At 41.8% G+C, this 23492-nt stretch overlaps 1 protein-coding gene across 1 annotated transcript in view; it reads left to right on the forward strand.

Annotated features, from left to right (window-relative positions):
• Positions 1–23492, forward strand: part of grid1b (glutamate receptor, ionotropic, delta 1b) — a 455566-nt gene that overhangs the window by 426710 nt on the left and 5364 nt on the right. The window contains exons 14-16 of the mRNA XM_073489190.1: positions 7058–7253; positions 11435–11601; positions 19474–19714. Of these exons, the coding sequence (XP_073345291.1) occupies positions 7058–7253; positions 11435–11601; positions 19474–19714 (604 nt within the window). The remainder of the gene's footprint in view (positions 1–7057; positions 7254–11434; positions 11602–19473; positions 19715–23492) is intronic.

Consider the following 23492-nt stretch of genomic DNA (forward strand, 5'->3'; position numbering starts at 1 on the left):
TTCGAGTTAATGTACTTACACTTGTTTTTTTATTGTAAAATAACACCAGACTGACCATTAAGATCAGTTGAACCATGTTAAAAAATGTTTTTAATGATGTTAAGAAGCAGTTTCAGGGGTTTTCCAGATTTGAAGCTGATGATGTCAGCTGATGTATTTTTGGATGAAACAGAATCAAACACACAGAAGGCAGGAAGACGAGGAGGAGGAGGAGGATGAGGAGGATGAGGAGGATGAGGAGAGAGCTGTGAGGCTGTGTTTTTATTATTTGTTATGGAGGATGAGCTCTGAAAGCCAAAAAGTCCTTTTTCTTCTTCCCTTTGTTGTTGTTGTTTACAGTGGCGTCGGCTCAGTTTCACGGCTCCGTGGCCTCAGGTGCAAACAGACGCAGCGCTAACGTGCTCGGTTTAAACCACAGCAGTCACATCTGCGCTCGCTGCTAACAGCTGCCAACGCTTTAGCTTCTCTGGTTAGCAACAAGCAGACGCGAGCTCGAACACACATTTATCCTGCTGATACCAGTTCAGATGAGTTCATGTTTTTAATAGACGCAACATTTTCCTACATGTTCACACAGCGTTCCACTCATCATGTAAAAACACACCTGTCTGAATCACTAACAGGTCGCAGCATCCATCCACACTAACTGTGTTTCGTAAAACCTTCCACTGGAGCGATAAAGACGTCAACAGGCTGCAAAACAGTTTCCATTCATCTCTCAGTGTGTGTTATGTTGGAGTAACTTCACACAGAGAAGAGCAACAGCAGCCGGCGTCGACGGCCGTCAGTCAAAGAGGAGATGATTCTCTGCTGTCTGAGGCAGCTGTAAAGAAGTCTACATCATATGCAAATCTCCACTTCAACATTCATTGAATGTCTATAAAAGCAAAGTCTTGTACTAAGCATTTACTCTTGAATGAATCGCCCTTCACGGAGTAACGCGCCGGGGATTTGCAGATGAAAATGTCAGCTTGGATTTGATTCTTCGAGGAGGAAAGATGGAAGAGGAAGGAGCTGGTGCGGAGATGAAGTGGCTGTTGTTGTAGCTTTTGATGGGAAACGAGAGATGCCGTTCTTTATTCATACCCAGGATAAACAGGCAAAAACAAGATGATGTACCTGCAATTTTGTCGAGCGGGTCAAGTGTGTACTCGTGCATTCAAGCCTGAGAGAAGAGCATTATTTCTCTATGCAGACGGATTCAAATCCAGGCAGATTGACTGTTCCTGATGTGTGAAGGCAGAAGTTTTGACTGTTCTGTGTTTTTAAAACCAAATACGACCTGCGTGTCGGTTCTGTGGAAAGATCTGTGCATGAAAATGAAACTCATCTTCTAAACATCTGTCAAAGCAGAAAGATCTCTCTGATGAGATGAATGAAGATGATGACGTGTCGCTACAACAGATGAAAATCTAAACTTGTTTTAAAACAGCAGGTAGATTTTTTCAGAGCAAATTGATACACAGTCCATTGATCAAAGATTATATCGACTTAATCACAGTTGTAATGTGAAGTGTTTTGATTTGAAATTTCGGAGAAGTGGAAAAGGCAACAATTCTGTCCAGTAGAAAAAAACAGCCGCTAAATTAACTTTTATTTTGTCCACAGATGTCTAATAAATGTTAAATACATTTACCAGCCACGCAGTAGATTACCATTGTGTTTACGGCGGGTGCTAAAACGAGCTGAGCTCTTTCACTTTGAATTTCTTTATGTTGCAACTTTCCATCTCCTTATGTGTGATTTCCTATTTAATGCTGTGCTTATGCTCTGGTTGGGTTTAGGCACTAAAACTACTTAGATACGGTTAAAAAAACATCATATTTTGGCTTAAAATAGCTCGTTTTGCTGCACAAACACGGCTGGAAACGTCCTGGCATCAAGTCAAAAAATACCTGGTTTTGTATTACATGTACACATGGTTTTATTTTGGCTGTTAGGAAAATGTGAGCGAGAGAGAAAAGTATTTTTTCCACTCACAGAAAAACAGTCTTGGTTGTCTTGAAAAAGAAAAAATAACTTTAGGATCCGACCGCTCCTCACTTGTTCGCTCGAGCTCCAATTGTGACCAAGACGCTTGAAAAGAAAACAATTTCGTCTTGTTCCTGTGTGAAATTTCAGAATACAAATGTTTGGTTTTGTCCCAAAGCAACAAGTTGTAAGATGCAAAATTCCCTTTATCTCCTTTTGCAACGTTTCTGGAAAGTCTCAGATCTGAAATCAGTCAGTCAGTCAGTCAGTCAGTCACTTGTTAGCTGGTGTGACGTTTGTTTGTGTCGTGAGAAAAAATGGCATCAGTATGTGAAGCAGTGCAGACGCTGCGTGATCACAGCTTCACACGTACCATCAGCTCATCACTGAGACGATCTGATTGGCTCTGAGCGCGTTGAACACGGAGCCACGGTTAACGTCGCTCTGCCAGCTGGAGATGAAGCTGGTGTCCAGTGAAGAGGCCTGTTTGTGTCTCGATGGCTCTTTGAACATGAAATCTAAGCAGAGCGTCATGTGATCCAGTCAGACACACACACACACACACACACACACACACACACACACGATGGTTGAATCCTGAGATAAAAAGATGGTTCAGACTTTGATGTTGCACCTCTCTCTCTCCCTCTTTTAGTTATTTGGCGTGAAACACACAACAAAGGTAAAAATGAAAATCCCACTTTTGATCTGGAGCCTGTAACAGCGGCTGGGAGGCAGCAGCTCATCACACTGATGACATCACTTCACACAGCTGATAAACACTCTGATGTCAGACATTCAAACATACACAGCTGAAGTTACCAGCCTCATCACATTTCTTTCTGTGTGTGTGTGAATGTTTTAAAACTTTTTCCTGTAACTTTTAGAAAACCTTTCACCAGCTTCATTTACACCTTTAAAGCCACAAACAAGAGCTGTCTCGAGTCTTTCGACCGGGGACGTGACAAATAAACGACACCAAATATGCGAAATGTGTATTAATACTTAAAACGCCAAAGCTAGAAACAAACTATCCGATTGAGGTTACTCGTCATGTTCTGCGCGGTAAGATTATTATTGTTATCAAAGTGTTCTGGTGGATTTGAAGCGAGCACAGAAGGATACAACAACTTCAGTCCCCCGTCAGTAAATCCTAGTCTGTCAGTGCAGGGAGCGATCCAGGTTATGAATCCTAAAGCATCTTTGCCACATTGTCTTTATAATATAGAGTGATGACAAACATGAACAATCAACAGGTCCGCCATCGTCACGAGTTGTGACGTGCTGGCGAGGATCAGGGTGCATGTCTGGGGCTCAACTGACTAGTTTAAATAATGTTTAACAGTCATTTAAAACAAATGTAATCTAAAAGAATCTCAAATCTAAACTTTTATGTTAATATTTATATATTTTTATTCATATTCTTAACGATAAACAACATGAGCTTTACTTTTCCTATAATTACATGACCAACCATTTCGTGTAAATACTGAAATATATATAAAGATAAATTAATGAGCATAACAATAATACTCATGTTCCATATTAAACATTTTTTATTTGTTTGCTTTATATCAAAATGTGCCTTTATGGTGCCGGGAGCGCTTGTTGTCCCCCAGGGCATGTCCCCCAGGGGTGGAAACTAAAGGTGGAGACGCCTTCATGTCGTCAGCCGCAACATAAAGAAAACAAACATACCAACAACAGCAGGCAGGAGGAACAGACAACATGTCTTCTGTCAGGAGAAGTTTGGTTTTTGTTTCAAATAGATTGTTTTTTTGTTTTTTTAGAGAGTTTTTGTTTTTTTCATGTGTGAAGTCAAGTTAAAGACGGTGAGCTGTGGACTTCCCTGGACAATATTCACAACTTGGATCTTGTTCGTCTCGTACCCGTTGGGTCCCAGAGTTCTGGTTGACCCCCAGGACGTATAATCCAGAGATCAGTGCTGGTTTCCTCGTCAGTCCACGGTCGTGTTGTTGGCTGTCAACACGCAGGCAGCGGGCACATTTTCACAAGCTTTTATCAAAACTCGTGACAAACTTTTCTTGTTTTCCAGGTTGTTAAATCATGAAATTATGGCTTTTTACCCTCTAAAACTCAGAGCTGGTGTTCAGCCCCGCTACCTGGAACATGAAATTACAGCCGCCTGCTCTGATTCAGGTGCGAGGTTCAGGAGGTTCCCTGTGACGAAAGCTGGAAACTAACAAACTGAAGTTACCTTTTTTTTTTTTTTACTCAGCTTGTTTTTGTACGAGGACATAAAAATCACCTCCCTCGGTGGATTTTGGTTGACGGCAAAGTTTAGGGTTTAAAAACCTCGTCCACCTTTTCTTTCGTACGAAATGAAATCATGTAAAACGGCAATAAGATCAGAATCAAACTTTATCACATTAAACTAAACATGTAACCGTCTTTAACTTGACAATCGGGCAAATTGTACTTCATGCTGAAAGAATCGAGGTGAAATCAAGGAAGTCAGGGCTGTTATTTAAAAAAAATACAATTTAAACACATTTGAATTGACACATAACAACATAACAGTGATATTAATGAGTACGGTCCACATGTGCAGTAGACGACAGTCACAGCATCTGTTTTTCTTCTGTGATCGTGAACGTCCACACTTTTGTTTTCAGCTGTCGTGTTCTGCTAAACTTTCCAAACACGGAGATCATATGCCTCCGCTCTCCTCTACCCATAATCCCTTGTGCTCTAGGGTCACTGCTTGTAGCTGATTCAGTGAAATGAACTGAAATAAACACAGCTCCTTTCTGGAATAAATAAACATGCTCACATCTCAAACTCCGTGCTGAATAATGAATAGTTCTCACTGTATTTCCTGTTTGTTTTCAGATCTTTTAAAGCTGTTTTGTTTTGTTATAACTTTACCCCCCCCATGTCCTCCGTCCCTCAGTCCGTTTCCATGTTTCCACCCTGCAGACGATGGATGAGGTATTTTTCAGGTCTGCTGGTATTCTGGACCACTTGAGACCAAATAACACTGCTTCAAATGAACTGAACAAAAAGAGGAAACACTAGAGCTTGAAGAGCATCAGGTCGCACAGGAGTGGTCACAGAAAGTGGCTGCTCCTGAAAAAAAATGTATTTAAGTACGGTCCTTCAAAGAGGGACTATTTTATACACCTCTGGATGTCACACACACACACACACACACACACACACACACACACAGATATACCTGTCAGATGATCATACCTGTTACCAGGAGAGCTAAGAAGAGTCTAAAAGAGAAACAATACAGACTTTCTTCAGTACAGACACGGATGCAACAGAAACATACTTTCCATATATGTTGCAACTTTACGTCCAGGTTGAATTTTCCGTTTCTCTCTTGTTACAGTGCTGAACCTTTAATTCTTGTCGGTTTATGTACAAAAACCTGCTGGTGAGGGTGAGAAACACATCCTGGTTTGGCTTCAGAGTCTGATAGAAGTCATTTTTAGACATATGAAGTACATTATTATTAATCAATAAAGACCATTAGAAGGTGTTTTAAAATGAATTTTTAATTCTCAGGAGTGAGAACAAAATAAATCTCTTCTCTTCAGTGTTCAGTGAATCAATATTCTGCCTGTTGTCTGTTTTTATGAAATTCCAGATCTGCTGTTGTTCTGTCGACAAAAACAAAACAAAAAGAGGTGGTTTTGTTCAAACACCTCGAGGCAGTCAGAAAAAAATCATCAGTCCGTCTCTCGGGTGTCTCTGATTAAAACTGGTCTCCCACCACGTCGGTGTCCACAGGCGTCAAGTCCCCACAGTCTTTAACAATGTTGTTTTTCCAAACAGCTGCTGACCTGAAATCAGTTTACTGTCACATCTGTGCTCTGAATGAAAAACAGGCAATTTACTACCAAGAGTGAAGTTTTCATCCTGAACAGAACAAGTGACGTCCTACAATCACACATGTTGCACACACACACCGAAATAACAACCAACACGACATGAAATGGCTCCGTGCAGCTCGTCTGCTGTAAGCCAAGTGTCCGAGGTCCAAACTCATCTGAAATAAGATTTTCTTAACACCCTCGATGTGCGGTCGAGCTCATGCACCTGCTTCAGACGTGGGTCGAGCTTTTCAGGAGAATCACCTGCATCACACATGACTTCTTCTTCCTGGAAAAAAATTAAAGTCACTTGGCTTCAGACATTAAAACATTTTTTTTTATCTCGGACAAAAAAGAAATCACTCCGTTTCACACATGAGAAAAAAATCCTGAACATTTTTTTACTCGGCTTCAACATGATTTTTTTTTCTCCTGGAGAAAAAAATCCCTCTGCTGCACACATGAATAACTCCCACTACTAATCACTACTTATTTTTTCTCCTGGAAACAACATTAACTTGGCTTCAGACATGAAAAAAACAAACTCTTGTACAAAAGAAATAGTGCTCTGTTTCAAACATGGAGAAAAATCCTGATTCTCTTTTTTTTTTTTCTTGGCTTCATGCATGAATTTGTATTTGTTCCTGGAAAAATATTCCTCAGCTTCACACGTGAATAAAAAATCTATCACTGTTTCACACATGGAAAATAAAACCTTAAAAAAAAAAAAAAAAAATTCACTAATTACTAATTTTTTCTCCTGGAAAAAAAACATTAACTTTTGAGTTCAGACTTTAAAAAAAATGTATCCTGTACCAAAACAAAATGGCGCTCCGTTTCAAACATGGAAAACAAATCCTGAAAAAAACTTTTGTTACTTGGCTTCACACATGAATTTTTTTTCCTACAAAAAAAGTCACTCTGCTGCACACATGGGGGGAAAAAGTCTCCCCAGAAAGAAATAAAACAAAAATTTACTTGGCTTCACACAAAACAGTCAGAATCAGCTCTGGAAATTCGCCCGCTCTGGCGGCTCTGGTCACAGCAGCTGATTCTTTGCCACAATTGTTTGAAATATGTATATTAGTAAAGAAAGAATCAGAAATACTTTATTGATCCTTCAGGGCGAAACTGTTCGTGTTAGAGTTATAGAATACATGAGAAGAGCCGAGTATGTAAAAGTTAAAATACATATAAAAAATAAAGTGAAATGTTAAATATCCCTGTGTCGTGTCTTCCAGGTCGTTCCAGGACTTGGCGCGGCAGATCGACGTGGACTACGGCACGGTGAGGGACTCGGCGGTCTACGACTACTTCAGGAACAAAGGCACCAACCCTCTGGAGCAGGACAGCACCTACGCCGAGCTGTGGAGGACGATCAGCAAGAACAACGGCATGGACTACTCTGTGTCCAGCCCGTCTGAGGGCATACGCAAGGTGAGAGGGAAGGAAACGTGTAAAAACACCTCACACATGTAACGTTTTCATATTGATCCATACCATCAGGTGAGTGTGTGTAAAGGACACACACGCATTAAGCTGTGTTATCAGTAGCTGTAGACACGCACACACACACACACACACACACACACACACACACACACACACACTCTTGTTTTATTCACAGCAGGCAAACACACGACGACACTCCTCTGTTTACCCATTACTTAATTGCAGCAGCAGTTCCACAATGCACCAATTAGTGAGTCAGTGTAACAGAGTGTGTGTGTGTGTGTGTGTGTGTGTGTGTGTGTGTGTGTGTGTGTGTGTGTGTGCGAACACAGAAGTCGTGTTTCCCTGCTGTACATTATTACACCCATACATCTCCCAAAAAGCCGATGACAAATTAGCTTCGGAGACAAATCGGCTCTGAGCGCATCCATTATTCAGCCATTTGCATGATAAACATCCCCCCGTCTTCTTTGACGTTTTCTCCCTGCAGTAACCCCAAACGGTTACGCACACACACACACACACACACACTTTAATCAGTTTTATTACGATTGTCGAATGCTTTTCCAATACAGCGGCGCTCGGCTGCCCCCGGTCCTCCCACATGCTGCCAGAGAGGAACACTCACATCCTCTCAGGCTGCAGAGACTCTTTCATTGTTTCGTCCTCTCCACCAACAACAGTTGTGTGAAGACCTCCTCCTCATCACCTGAACGCTCGTCATCAAACACACTGAGGCTGAAGCTCTGTTTCATACCACTGTTGACTCCTGAGACACAAACATGTGCTGCAGTGATGGAGGGAGCTGCTGCTCCAAAGCTAACCAGACCCTAACACCAGACAAGAATGCCCCCAGCATACGTTGCCATGAAACGACTGGTGAAGCGCTATTTGCTTCATCATACTTGTTTCCTGTAAAAGAGGGCAGTGAGCAAACAGTGCTGCATGTGTCTCCTCTCACCAGGCAGCCATCCGTCTGCTGATTGTGCAGACTGGTAAAAACACAGCCTCTGACGAGACGCAGGCCAGTTTAACGACAGGATAGTGTTGTCAAAAGTATCAAATATCGATTCTGGATATTTGAAATGGTAGCAGTTCATTTAGCAACAAAGCTAACAGTATCCATCCATCAGGAAACTCCATAACTGGCCTATGGTGGCAGTTACATTAGCAACATGTGAAGCTATCTGTCCACAGTTATTACAGCAGCTGGAGGACATCAGAGGATGCTTCCTCCGACTCTCTGGCGGCGTCCTACTCCCTCCTACTTTTTATCAACATATTTTGGGCAGCAGTAGCTCAGTCTGCCGGGACCAGAGGGTGGCCGGTTCAAGACCTGCTTGGGCCACTTGATAGAGAGCTGAAGCCCCGCCCCTTCCTGTTCCCCTCATGGACCTTATTTGATAAAACCTTATGTTTCTGGTAGTGATGAAGAGAGACAGATAATTAACTGATCCTGTCTGAATTGTGTCATGAGTCACACATGATGTTTGTCATCAAACTACTGAAACATCAGACTGAAAACACGTCATTATAAAGACAACACAGCCAACAGTGTCGTTAGTGACGTCGTCTCCTAACTTCAACATTGTAGAGCTGCTCCTGTATATCAGCAGCTCACAGAACTGAACCAGAACCAGAACTGCAGTTGTCAGTATGAGCAGATTTATTGTGATGTTCATCTTGTTTACGAGCTTTTCTGAGCCCAGCTGGCTCCATGTTGGTGCTGGTTCTGGTGTTGATGAGACGATGTAGTTCATCATATGTGTGATTCATGACACAATTCAAACAGGATCAAGTGTATTCGTCTCTATATGGAGTTCGGACTGGCATTGCCGAGGTCCCCTTGGGCAAGGCACCAAACCCCTAACTGCTCCTGGCGCCTCCGACACCTCTCCATACATTAATGCATGACTGAAGTCCTGCTTGTGCATTTGTTTATAACCACAGTGACAAAAAGAGTCTTCCTCTTCCTCTTCTTCGTCCACGGCAGCGTCATAAAAATCAAGGATGAGTTTATTGGATGAAACATTAGGACACGCCCTCGAGTGCAGGATGAGTCATCATTTTTCTTCCTCTCTGCCACTGTTGGGCCTGACGGTGTGTAGGTGAGATATAAACGAACATGTGATAAAAAAACACTTTGAGGCAAGTTTCATGCCTCTGATTAAATAACTTTATTATGTTAAAGTGTTTGTCAGACTCAGGGTCAGGTTTGTTTAGACAGAAAATAATCCAACTGACTTTAAGGTCACAAGTTAACACAATTTATACTGTTTTACTTTGTTTATATGTGGCGGACCCTGCCACCTTTCTACCTTCAAACAGTGTTCTGGGACCTTACTTTCCTCTGAGAACAGCTTGTTTATTCACTTATAGAAAAAAAGTTTGTATTATTACCTCATTAATATTGTAAATGTTTAAATTCTGAGTTTGAATTTCTTCTCATAAACTACATAAAGCTCCTTTAATGTGTTTGACAGATACACATGGCGTCAGTCTGTTGCATCAATAATCACAGCAGTGCATCATTATTCATCTGACATCATGATGAGCAGCATCACCGAACACAAGGTTGTCAACACATCTTTAATATTACAGCGTCGCATTTATACACTGACATAACCAAACGCATGTTTATTGACAGTAATGAATAATTAAGTGTTGCTCAATTAGCGAATGAGTGAACAGTAACTCTCAATAACATTTTACAATCGTTTTACTTCTTTAGAGGGAGACTTCACAGCTGCTTCCTTCCTTCTTCTTCTTCTTTGAATTACTGCAATTTAACTCCTGAAATTCACCACAAATCCTTCATTAGTTTCTCCAGATGACTCCTGATGTCGCTGCTCACTCATTATAGTTCAATCTCAGGAGTGGAGGTCTTGTTTTAGCCGTGGATGTCTCTGCTGAGTGTCTGTGGATGTCTCTGCTGAGTGTCTGTGGATGTCTCTGCTGAGTGTCTGTGGATGTCTCTGCTGAGTGTCTGTGGATGTCTCTGCTTAGTGACTGTGGATGTCTCTGCTGAGTGACTGTGGATGTCTCTGCTGAGTGTCTGTGGATGTGAAGCTTCTGTTCGTCTCCTTTGTGATTTTTGTTTCTCCTCCTCTGATCCTCCTGCTGAACGCTGCTCTGCTCTCAGCATCCCAGCGTGTCGCCACGTAGCTTAGCATCTTCGCACGGCTCTGCAGACACAGCTCAGGTTCCCCCTCCGATATTACCTGGAGAGGAAAAACACCAGAAGTTAGTGCAATCAGAGCATCAGAGAGACGTGACGTAGTAACGAGGTTGTAACAGCATGAGTGGATCTTAAAACTTCTGCACGAGGAGGGAGGAGAGACGTGCACGCACACACACACTATGAATTCTCACACACGTGTGAACAATTAGCGGTGACAGTGAACAGGTTGAAGTGAAGCAGCTGCTGCTGACACAGTGGAAACACCCACATCCACTTACTCTGCACCCCGCTGCTGCTGTTCGATGTGTTACCGTCACCTCGTCTGCATCAAGAAACTGTTGTAGAAAGTGGCGCTGGCTTGTTTAAGATTACAACAGGAGGGGAGCTGCCATTTTAAATCACCTTGAACCTGATGAAACAAGACGTTTAGAGACGACGTCTTAAGAATTTCTTAATGAAGAATATTTATCAGCTCTGCAAAGAAAAGTCCTGGTAGATTGTTTGTTAGCTTGTTTCCAGAGATCTCAATGGATCACACGTCACAGCTTTTATTATCTGCTGTAAGAGCTCTTTATTCACAACCTTCCTGTGGAGGTTACAGGTGAAGGGATGATGGATGATACAGAACTAGTGTAAATAATAAAGTAAGTGACGCACCGGTGACACTTTCGAGGCTTAAGATGATGAACGATATGCTGTACAAGTCGCTCTAACAAAGAGGATTAGCGTCCTGTTACGGTGGAAAACACCAGCGTTGGTTTAAGTGAAAGTTGATGATCGTTTATTTAATTACAAGCTTGGAAATCTCTAAATCTGGTGTACAGAGTTCAGTCAATGTTCTTGCCATACGGGCTGAAGAACAACTGATTAGTGTTTTATAAAAGGATTTCAGAACGTTGATATCTGAGGCATTTTAAAACTTGACTCTGTCGTCATGTAACAGCGTTTCCGTGTGTCTCATTTTCCCTCGCTCTGTGTCTTGCAGGCGAAGAAGAGTCCCTACGCCTTCCTGTGGGACATGGCGGTGCTGGAGTACGCAGCGCTGACGGATGACGACTGCACCATCACCGTGTCAGGAAACAGCATGAGCAGCAAAGGCTACGGCATCGCCATGCAGCACGGCAGCCCCTACAGAGACCTCTTCTCTCAGAAGTAAGTGACTCCACGTCCAGCGAGCAGAGCCGACGACTCACCTTTTACCTCTTTACCTGCCACAAACGTCTCTACAGTAACATACAGACGCGCTGCCAGCTGTAACTTAACATCAAAAACGTAACAACGTGCCAACAAAGACGAGGAAGAACGAGCAGATGATTTAACATAAACTTTCATAACGTCCACTCAAACATCCACATGTAATCAGAATATACTGTATGTTACATAAATAAAATAAATTAGCTGCTTTATTAATCCGAACTGTCAAATTTACTCAAACACGAGCTACTAAAATCTTCGTCGACTGAACTAAAAAAGAAGAACTCAAAAAATATATTTGTTAAAGTTTAAAAGAAAAAAATCCAAAAATTCAGTGAACAGTGAAAAAATGTTCTTGGAGAAATTTTAGATTTTTTTTGTAAGAAAAAGATACATTTTGAAAACACCCCCCCGTTTCTTAAATGTGAAAAATGGAAATGGAAAAAAAATTAAAATAAACGCATAAACTTGCCCTTAAAGGCTTCCGTAGTCAGCAGTTGTCATAAAGACTTCTATAGTAGAAAATACTTCCTGAGTAATATTTGTGAAAAAAAAAAACCTTTTCAGGAGAAATGTTTTAAAAGAAACATTTTAAAATCCAGGAGAATTTTTTTCATGTGTGAAACTGAGTGAAAAAAATTTAATTGAAAAATTTATAATAAAAAATAGAATTTGTGTCAAACAGTGAAAATTTTTATTGATTTTTATTTTTTCATGTGTAGAAAAAAAAAAAAGTTTTTTCACGTGTGGCACCGAATTAAGAAAAACATTTTCAGGAGAAACGTCAGTCAGCAGTCAACATCACAGAAACACCCGACAGAGGAGGTCACCTCCAGATCACTGCTGCAGTCAGGCTGATAAACAGGAGTGAAGATAAATCCACTTTTTAATCCCAGAAGTTAGAAAGTAATCTCTGAGCTCTCCTCCCGTCGGTGAACAGCTCCGGATCAGAACAGAATCTGATGTGACCGCAGGGGTTTATTCCTCCAGAAGGTCTGGATCTGCACCGACTCTCCTCCAGAGCTACGTATGTTGTCTTGATTTCAGCGCTAGCAGCAGAAATGACTTATTGTAAATCACTTGACATCTGATGCAATGAATTTTATTTACAAAGCCTGGAAGACATTCAGTCACACAGTCTGAAGGTTAATCAGTACAGTCGTATCAAACATGTTTGTCTCTTTAATGCAACACAAGAAGCTTTATTTAAAACTCTTATTTTTATAACAACAGCAGAAAAAGCATCTCAAAGCCGTTTTAAAGTAAAATACATGAATTAGCAGAAATTTACTCCAGAAGAAAATGACTTCACACTGGAACAAACGGCATGAAAACAGACGCTATGATCTGCTCTCCTTCAGCGTGTTAGTTATTCCACACACACTCTTCCTGCTCCATCAGTCATAAACATGATGTCTGGGACGTGACGCGGCCCGGAGGTCCGAGCAGTTTATTGTTTCAGCTGTAACGGACAGTCACAGACGAAAATGTTAATGCCGACAGAGTCACAGTCCTGCTCTGACACATTTTGGATGAGAGCTGTTGGTTTCTGTCAGCTGCTTTCATTGTGCCGTGGAACAAAGTGTGACGTGGAGTTAATGATGAAGCTCAGAGGCTTTTGTCGGGAGTTTGATCCTCTTTGTTGACATTAAGTCTTCATTATCGGCCTGTAACTCCTCGGATGTGAGTGGAGAAGACTGTCAGAGGCAATTACAACAGACTGCTTTTAAATGAGAGGACACCGACTGTCGGATGAAAAGTGTCACGCTGACTTAGTTCAAACTTGACGGAGCAGCGCAGGTGTTTGAACCTTGTTAAAAAGGTGTTTAGAGGGAGCTGAGAAACTCCTCCTGCAGGCAGATTCTACTCTGCGTTAAATTAATAACGCTGCTCGACGCTAAAGTCAAATAAGCTCACATGAAACAAGCGGCGCTGTTGTGAAGCGAAAGGGATTATTCTCAGTGTGTGTAAACACAGGGACGTGAGATGATTACTTATTAGATTTTTTGCGGGGCAGATGTTTCAGTAAAGCCTGCAAATATTTCAGGTAAATTCAATCATCTCCTTCAGTGTGAGAGGAGCTCACTGAGCCGTGGAGTGAAACCTCGTCTCCTCTCGCTTCCCAAACTCAAATTGATCCCAGTGCGAGTTTTGCAAAATCGCAAACATCATTTAGTAAATCTCCACGTTATTACATCATGAATGAGCAGTGTGAGGAGACGCATAAGCTCCCCGAACTTTCTCATCCGTCTCGTATTGATCGATTCCCAGGAAGAAGGCAGGAAGTTGGTGTGGAGAGAAACATGAGTTTAAAAATTGATGTCAAGTCAAAAGTTTGATACTTCCTGTTATTGCACCCTCAGATTCACTGAGTCATACACAGTGATCAGCAGTGAGTTTTATCTTCATGACAGCTCAGTTTCATCACAGAAGTTATTTATTGATCATTCAGGTAGAAATAGATCCAATTTTGTCATGTTGAATCCAAAGATTAAAGATGGCTGCCATCTCAGCTGATGTCACTCAGGTGTTCAGCTTCATCTGGAGCAGAAGTTTAGAAGGTCTGTCGGCCTGAAACACCAAAAAAAGAGAGAAACAAGAATAAAAAAATATAATTTGTCTCCTGATGTTTAGAGATTTCTGCCTCCGGCTCAGTGAGATGGAGGTGACCTTCACTGTGTTCACAGCTTTTAATACAATTATAATTCAGCAGCAAAAATGTTCCCAGCACAGCAACTCTGATTATTATCCTCAGAAAAATAAAAACATTTTACTCTGGAAGTATTTTCTACCATAGAAGTCTCTATGACAACTGTTGACTACGGAAGCCCTGAAGGGGCAAGTTAAGATGTTTTTCCCATTTCATTCCATTTTCAGTCTGATCTGAATCGTTTCCTCTTCTGTGTCATAAACACAGAAAAAAAAGTCTGTGACTGATCGAAAAAAAAACATTCCTGGAGATTTTTGTTTTCTTCATCTGTGAAACTGGGTGGGAAACAGAGTTTTGGCAGGAAAAGAAAATGTTGCCTGTTTCACACATGAAAAAGATTTAATTAAATTAAAATTTGTAGATTTTTTTTCATGTGGGAAAAAAAGAAATCTTTCGAAAAGAAAATTTAAAATCTAAAATTTCTCTTGAAAACATTTTTTAAAGAAAACATTTTTTTTTTCAGGAGAAATTTTGAAAAAAAAAAGATTTTTTTTCACTCAGTTTCACACGTTTAAAAACTTTTTTTTTGTTTTTTTTATAAGTGAAACGGAATGAAAAAGAAAATTAGAAAAAAAAAATCAATAAAAAATATCAGCAGCAAAATAAAAGAGAAATAAAAATAAAATCAGGTTAAACAGTGAAGAGAAAGTTCCAGGAGAAATCTGTGATCTTTTTTATGTGAAACAGGCAGAATTTTCTTTTCCTGCCAAAACTCAAATGAAAAACATTATTTATTTTCTCTTCTGTGTTTATAACAGTTGTCATAGAGACGTCTACAGTAGAAAGTACTTCCAGAGTAATATTTGTGGAAAAAAAAACCTTTTCAGGAGAAATGTTACCGAAAAAAAACAAATCCAGGATCTTTTTTTTTCATGTGTGAAACTGAGTGAAAGAAATACAATTGAGACATTTTTACAAAAAACAACACTCCAACAATCTTGGAGCAATTTTTGTGGGAAAAAATCTTTTCTTCACTAAAAAATGTAAAAATGTCTCAATTGTATTTCTTTCACTCAGTTTCACACATGAAAAAACAAAATATCTCCTCGATTTCTTTTAACATTTTTCTTGATTCTTTTTTCTTTTAATTCGGTTAAAAATTATTTTAATTTTTTTTCAAATGTGAAAAAAAAAGATTTTTTTCACATTTGAAAAAAAATTAAAATAATTCTCCTTGAAATGTTTTCACTGTTTAATACAAATTTGCAAGATTTTTTTTTTCTTTTTCAAAATTTCTCCTTTATTTATTGTTTTAATATTTGTATCTCTCAGTTTCACACATGGAAAAATTAATTCAGAAATTTCTGGTAATTTTCATGGTACTTTGGATGCGAGGCAGCTTGTTTAAGAACTTTCTGTGATATTACAAAAACAGCTCAGCGAAATGTGTTTCTGAAGACAGTTTAGGCGAGAAATAAGCCAGACAGCTGCAGAATCTGTTTTTATTAACGGTTCATTTTCAGAGTTTACACTGGCGACGAGTTAGAGTTGCAGAAAGTAGCCAGATTTCACTTCTATGCAAGTGAGGAGCGGACGATGTGACACCCCGTCTCTAGTAGCAGGACGCGTTGCTACCAGAATGCACGGCTGTTTGGAGAGTGTGGAAACGATGGATCTGGACTATCACAGACTTTATTAATCGGGGAGTCTGAATGCCAGATATTCTGTATCTTCTTCATGACGTCTCCTCTGCCGCGGTGGCTGCAGCCCACAGGAAACAACTTTATCCACCTTCATATTAAAGACTTTGATATTTCAGAGAAATATCATTTTTGTAAGAATTTCTGAGCTCAGCAGGACGGTGCACCTGCCCTCGCAGGTGTAGATGTTCCTGTGATTTGGTGTGTGGAATGAGAAGCAGCGGGGCTCACAGTCGTGAGGAGCCGCTCTATAAGGTTATGAGATGGGCAGCTGTTATACAGCCGCTCACAGCTGGAGCCAGAGGAAATGTTTGATGTGGGCTGCACGCCATCACAAACTCCTCGTGCAACTTCCTGTGCGATTGCAGCGAGGAGGAAAACACAGATAGTGATTGTGATAGTGGCGGCAGCATTAATAGAGATGTTAACACAGAGCATCAGCGGCTGCAGATCACTGTGCTGAGGGCGAACGGGCTCTCTGGGATGTGTTCGTGCTCCCCGTGGCTGCGTGGGAGGGACGCCCGCGGCCTGAGAGCAGCTCCACACTGAAATGTCATTTACACCTCCTCCCCCTCGTGTCCCGTCCACTCCCATCTTCATCCCTGCCTCTCTCTCCACGGCTCTGTGTGATCCTCTCTCGTCCTCTCTGGCCATGTTCAGTGGGCAGGTAGATCCTGTTTCTCAGACCTGCTCCTTGAAGCTCTGAGCTTTGTAACTGACGAGAGATCGGATCAGATCACCTGAGGGGAGGATGAGACTCAGTTCAGTCTGAACGTGTTGGAACGCTTCTGTTTCAAATCTAATGTGCAGAAGTTAAACAATAACTTGCTTTCAGCTGTAAACGATTGTTAACGAGCACATAGGCTGAACAACGCAGCCTTTTTCACCCTATGGGAGTGTAGCTACAACCCTGACTCAAAAATGTTGGGAGGCTTGTAAAATGTAGATAAAACAGAATGCAGTCATTTACAAACATCCTTTATATGTTCATGTGTGTCACAAAGTGGTGAACCACGTCTCATCCTTCTAGTGAACAGTGTTGTAAAAAGTACACAGAAGTCATGTTAAAATATTACTTTGTTAAAAGCAACCAGTAAGAAGAGCTCTTAATCAGGAGTCTCAAACTTCTTTTGGCGGTGCAGAGCGTGTTTGCAGCAGGATATTAAATCCTGCTTTCAGCATGTGATATTAAATACACGTCACACAAAGTTCACAAGATTTAGACGGACTTTTACACCACCTACTCGCTCTGTTCTGGTCTAAATGAGATCCGAAAAGGTTTCCTGCCGTGTGACTTCTGTTCAGTCTTCATGCAGCTCCTCTGTTGGTGGCAGATTGCAGCTCTGGTCTGGTTCGCTGTCGGCCTGTGGGACTGTTTCTCATCACGGCCTCCCCTCTTCCTTCTCCTCCCTCTGCACCTCACACGTCCTCTTTAATTAAGGACTTCTGTGTTTATTTAGGGATTAATTTGCGGCTCTGAATGGAGACAAAACGTTCGTTAGTAATGAAGTTTCTTGCCCGGCCCGGTTCAGCAGGCGTCCAGCAGCTCGAGGCGTCCTGGCAGCACGGCGCTCGGGGACGGCCAGGAATAATGTGCCCGAGTGTTAAATTGAGGGCAGAGCTATTGTTCAGCGCAGAAACCATTATCTCCACGTTTCCAACCATCATTTTAATACCTAGTCCCCTAACTGCTATATTACCTCCATCCCTGCTTTCCATTTGATAATCCTGCCATTAATAACCTTTGCAGACTTTGTTGCTTCTGCTGCTCATTTGTGCTGTGAAACTATTTTGTCCTCGGGGTGTTTCGGGGGGGTAGTAGATGGAAACTGCAGTGCGCTGACCTTCAACATGTTCACGCTGAGTTGAGCAGATTAAATACAGCAAATTGGGCTCTGATTTTACTGCAGCTAAAAGCAGATTGGACTTCAGTGGTCGCGGCAGAGTTTGCTTAATTAACTCCATAACTCAACGCAACGAGAAGAGCAGGCCTGCTGGACGGGACTTAATGTGTGTCGCTAACCAACACGTCCATGTGAAGGAACTGTGGAGATGTTTCAGGTCAGAGTGCAAAGATGAAATGATGCGAGCTGCTGCCTGCATCAGTGTGAAGGATCTGTTTTAATATCTCCTCTGCTGCTCCAGAGGATCCACACAAGTCTTCACTTCTCAATAGATCTTTTATTCCTTCTTCCTGGTCACTTTTAATCTTGAGCTTGGTCCCAGACCTCTGAATCGCTGCTAGAGTCAATGTTTTGTACATAATAATGGTGGAAATCGCTGAGTAACCCGGAGACTCCACTGGATGCACGTCCGTGGCATTCCAGCAACCCCCACCGGCTGTGTTTTAACAGCTAGAGTTGCGAGACTGAGGAGTTCCCGCGTTAATTACATAATCAAACACAACAATACAAAGTGTTCCCAACCGAAGGATTAGAAGAAGCGCTTGTATTTGTAACATAACAGATGTTATGTTGTTGTTTCGGTGTGTGACTTCCTGTCTGCTCTGTGCTGAATTCGGCTGAATTGCTGCGTCGTGCTCCGGCATCCAGCAGAAATAGAAACCCTGTGTATCTGCTCCATCCCAGCTAATCCGGTTTCACACACGAAAAACAATCTTGAAAAAAACTCGCAAAAAAAATCAGTTGAAAAATCTTGGAAAAAATTTGCTCAAATACAATTTAATTTGATTTAATACACGAAGAAAAATCTTGAAAACATTTGTTTAGAAACTATTTAATCCAGTTTAACACGTGAAAAAAAACAAAAACACTTGGAAAGAAATGTGTTGATTTTAAGTGCTCTGTTTAACAGCAGTGGCCGGATGTGACGTGATGTGACGAGTGACGAGTGCCTCGTCTCAGAGCCTCGCAGCTCCACTGGCAGAGAGCGTGGTGGCGTTTCAAAGTTATGGCAGGAATCATGGAGCAAAGTACAATCATGCTCTGAACCACCAGTAAAAACAGTGCGGACGCCTTTTATTTCCCTTTTTAAAAATGAAGCAAACTGACACTTCAAGCTCTAATGCTCCATTTAAATTGTAGGTAGTTACAGCCACTTAAGGTCCACAAAAGAAATGTCTCACCTGAATTATTTCTAGTTTGATTATTTCTAGTGATGCCACCTCAAGTTTTTCACACTTGAAGTCAGAGAGAGAAAATCACTTCGTGCTGTTTGGGCCAAAAAAGAAAACAGCTGCATTTGTTCATGAAACACTGACAAAACTCAATTTAATTTTTTTTAAGTAGCACACAAGATGACTCTCGTCCAGGATGATTGTTTTTGAATGACAGTGAGATGTTATGTGGCATTTGACGACCTGTCATCGAAAAGTGACTGACTGAAGCCTTCAGCACCTCCTGCTCCAAACAATGAGTAGTACATTTAACATGTCATGTAATCAGACGGCTAAATGTGGGATTCACTACAACTTCACAGGTAAATGTTCTCTGACTCACCTGTTGATCTCTCCTCCTTCAGGATCTTGGAGCTGCAGGAGAAGGGCGACCTGGACATCATGAAGCAGAAGTGGTGGCCTCGCACCGGCCGCTGCGACCTCAGCAGCCACGGCAGCACCCACCCCGACGGCCGCTCCCTCAAGCTGCACAGCTTCGCCGGCGTCTTCTGCATCTTGGCCGCCGGCCTGCTGCTGGCCTGCCTGGTGGCCGGGCTGGAGGCTTGGTGGAACAGCAACCGCTGCCGCCAGGAGCAGCCCAAAGAGGTGACCGAGCACAGGGCCCGGCGGACGGGCCAGCGGGGGGAAGACACTGCCACACTCTACTTTAAGGATCCAGCCGCAGACGCGAGCCCCGACTTAGTGGAGCTCCAGTACACCCAGCTGTAGAGGAGAGAGGGTTAGGACAGTTAGTGCTGGAGAGCTGGGGGACAGAGGGTGGGCAGGTAGGGCAGATAGGTAGATGTGCTCTGTGCCACAGCAGCCCTGATTGAAATCAAATTTGGTCTCTTATTATTACCCCCCTCCATTTTTTCTTTTATCCGTCCATCGCTCCCCACTCACCTCGGCCTAAACTGACACACACAGAGCTCATCTGTTTTTGTTAAACCACATGGAGCACACAGCACCTGACCATCACCTTTACTAATACGCTCATGAAACGACAGCCTGTCCACCCACTCGGGACTCGTCCCTCCTCGCCTTGACGCGTACACTCGAGGCCTTCGGCAAACAGCGAACTGAAAACATCGGATTAAACCAGCGAGTCGGGATTTGGCTATCGGCATGTCCTGTATGTTTCCCAGCAAACCCCCTGCTGCAACGGCCGAGTGCACCCGCAGACTTTAATGATTAATTCCCACAGTGCCGGATCTGTAACCATTCAAGTGCTCCGTATTGAATTATTGTTATAAACTCATTTTCTACAGTGAGGATTTGCTAGTTTCCTGCACCCAGGGGTTCAGTAGAGAGATTATAATTAACAGGAGAGAGATCGCTCAGGCGTACAACCATAACACACACTTTTACTTCATTGTGGAAGACGTCAAGAGACAAAACAGTAATTTATCAAACCCGAGTGAACCTTTAAAGTGCAGCTCAGCCTGGTTTGAACAGTCAGTCCAGATCATTCACTGCTGTTGCTAACAGATACTCGAGCTTCACAAAGTGCCTACTGAATAAAAACCATACAGCCATCAGTTAGCAGAAGACACTGTGACAGCCCAGCTGATAGATGTTTGTTTAGTGCACATAAATATCAATAACATGTGTTGAAGCTGAATATTTTATACATAGTTCGAGTGCTCCCTCTCACAAAAGTCATGTTGTGTCCCAGTACCAAACTATTTCCTAATTTACACAAGAACAATGACGATTTCAGAGAGCCGGTCACATCAGAAAGTGTAGTCGTGCAAAGACTTCAGGAAACAAAATAAAAACACATCTACAAACAAATTCAGCAGTTACACTTGATGTTCATCTGATTTTAGTTTACACAAAACGGCAAAATCCATGAATCTGCTTTGATCACTACGTGGCAGACTTAAAAACAAATGTTACTATCTATCCTATTGTTATGGCTAAAATGTTAGCATGAAGCTAACATCGAGCAACATGATCCTCCAGAGTCTAATTTCACTCCTCTTTTAGCGCGAAGTTGTGAACGAGTTGCGAGCGTCCATGTTTTTCTGTCCCCGTCAGAAATCACCACAGCTGAAGACGCCATATTAGAAATACATAGACGACCTCCACGATAACTGATGACGTCATGAAGGGTCGTTCCATTTCATAGGGGGAGTTTCAACCACCACCTTTTATATCTCTGTTCTGAGGGGCAAGAGGGCACTCGAAAACGAGGGGTGGGGGTAAAAGTTTAATTTAGTCCAGCACCACGATGATGCTAATGATGTTACAATCTGCGGTCGGTCTTGTTTCTTAGTTTAAGCAGCCACAGTGACGCTCAGTGTTAAACAGAATGTGAAGAAACAACAGTTTTGACATTATGGTGTCTATGTTAGCATGCTAACCAGCTAGCCCCAGGCCGTCCCACTGTGTAAACACCAACACTTTTCTGGTGCTCCAAGTTCACAGCTGCACAGCTAACTGAACTAACTAGCTAATGGCAGCTCCAGCTAGCAGCAGTTAGCAGTTACTCAGCCCCCTATTGGTTTTGAATACGAATATGACAGCTGGCCAAGTCTTACATATTGCACCTTTTAAAGGAGATAAAGTTGGATTAATGCAAACCGTTTGGAACTGGGACACAAGCTCGACATTTAAAGCTCTTGTTAAAGCTGCACTTGAACATAAACTGACCTCAGACCTGCATGTTTTACCTCCAGACAACAACATTCACCTGCGCTGCCCAACACAACACAACACACACCTCAACAGAAACACACCAGGTTTGTGTCATGTGACAGGGGACAAAATGGAAGCAAAGCTTTGATGTGGATCCATAAACTAAAGTGTGAGCAGACAGTATACGTTGGGTGTGTCGCCCTGTAGCAGTAAGATTTGTCTCCAACATCCCAGTCCATAACCCCCTGCTACTATCACTGTGTCACGTCTTATTGCAAATTATATGTCAATGTGGACACCCGTGTTATCTCCCCTCCCTCTCTCCATCTATCCTTGTCATTCTTTTTATTTACACTTGACTGTCTATGATCTCGTGCAGGTTACTAAGGATTACAGACTGGCAAGGGTTTCTGGTCCATTGACATATAATGACATTACAACTGCTTCATCGGAGGGGAGGAGGGACATTTGGACAGACAGAGAGAGAGGCTGGGATGAAGCAGAAGCTATTGATACAGGTCAGAATAGACCTCCTATACAACTATTTAAAATAAAGACAAAACAAAAGAAGAAAATCATATCTGTGCCATCGCCGAGGTCCTTTTGTTTTGTTGATATTTTTTGGTCAATTGTAACTCTAAAGCTGAGCAGAAACGTGCCTCGCACCTGTTTTTCTGTGACAATAAATATTCCAGTAAATATGAACGAAAAGTAAAAATGCTGGGATTTGTTTTAAGGCACCTAAATTAATTTGTTTTAACTAACATCATCTATTATATTCTCCTCCATGTAACCATAAACTGAATAACATGATTACATGTCAAAATATCAAACAATCTTTATTTGTAATCCAAGGTGGGAGCTCAATGAAGAAGACCTTAAAACCAAAACTCAAACCAGACATCTTGTCGTTACACTTTCTTCTTGCTCATTAAAACTTCCACTGATAAAGCCGCTGAAGCCAATTATCAATTTGCTTATCAGAAAATTGAACAGGAAGTTATTTACAGAACCAGACGTTTCGCCTCTGAACGAAGCGGGAAAAAGGCCCAAATTAATTTGGTCTCGGCTCGGTCTTAATTGCAATTGATTTGAATTTGGGCTTTTGCTCTTTGCAGACGACACGATGATTAACGTTGTAATTGACGCCGGCCTTCGCTGCTCCTTCAGGCACCGACTCTCACCTTTAACGCCTGCCGCCATTAGAAACCCTCCTGGTTCTTAAAGTGCCTTTCTGTTTCTCCTTACTTTGTTTCACTTGATCATCTTTTAACTGTATGAACACATTCCATAAGGGCTGACCTCTGACCTCACTTTTACCTGTTGTCGGCGTCTTAAACAGAAAAAACAATTACACTGTGATAAATATCTAAATAAATCCTGCAAGTAGTTTCAGTGCCTTTAAATGCATGTCTGTTATAAAACAATCACAACTCAGTAAATATCTTGTTAAATAAATTTAAGGGTTTAGAAATGATACTGACGCTTGTCCTCAAATATTATTCTGTTTAACATAGAAAATTGGAGAAGAGGAATCTGTGATATCTTCAGACTAAGTTAAAAGTCAAAGTTATTAAAGCAGATTTCACAAATATTTCTCAGTGGCAGAAATCGTGTTTGAGTTCCTCATGAACCACCAAAGGTCCTAAATGTATCCTAGTGCAACAAAAGAGCCTCACAAAGCCGACTTCATTGGGAAAATTCTGATTTTAGTCAAAGACATATCTACCACTTCGCTAACTGG

This window comes from Pagrus major, chromosome 20 (assembly GCF_040436345.1).
Source record: "Pagrus major chromosome 20, Pma_NU_1.0".
In the NCBI taxonomy this organism is placed as follows: Eukaryota; Metazoa; Chordata; class Actinopteri; order Spariformes; family Sparidae; genus Pagrus; species Pagrus major.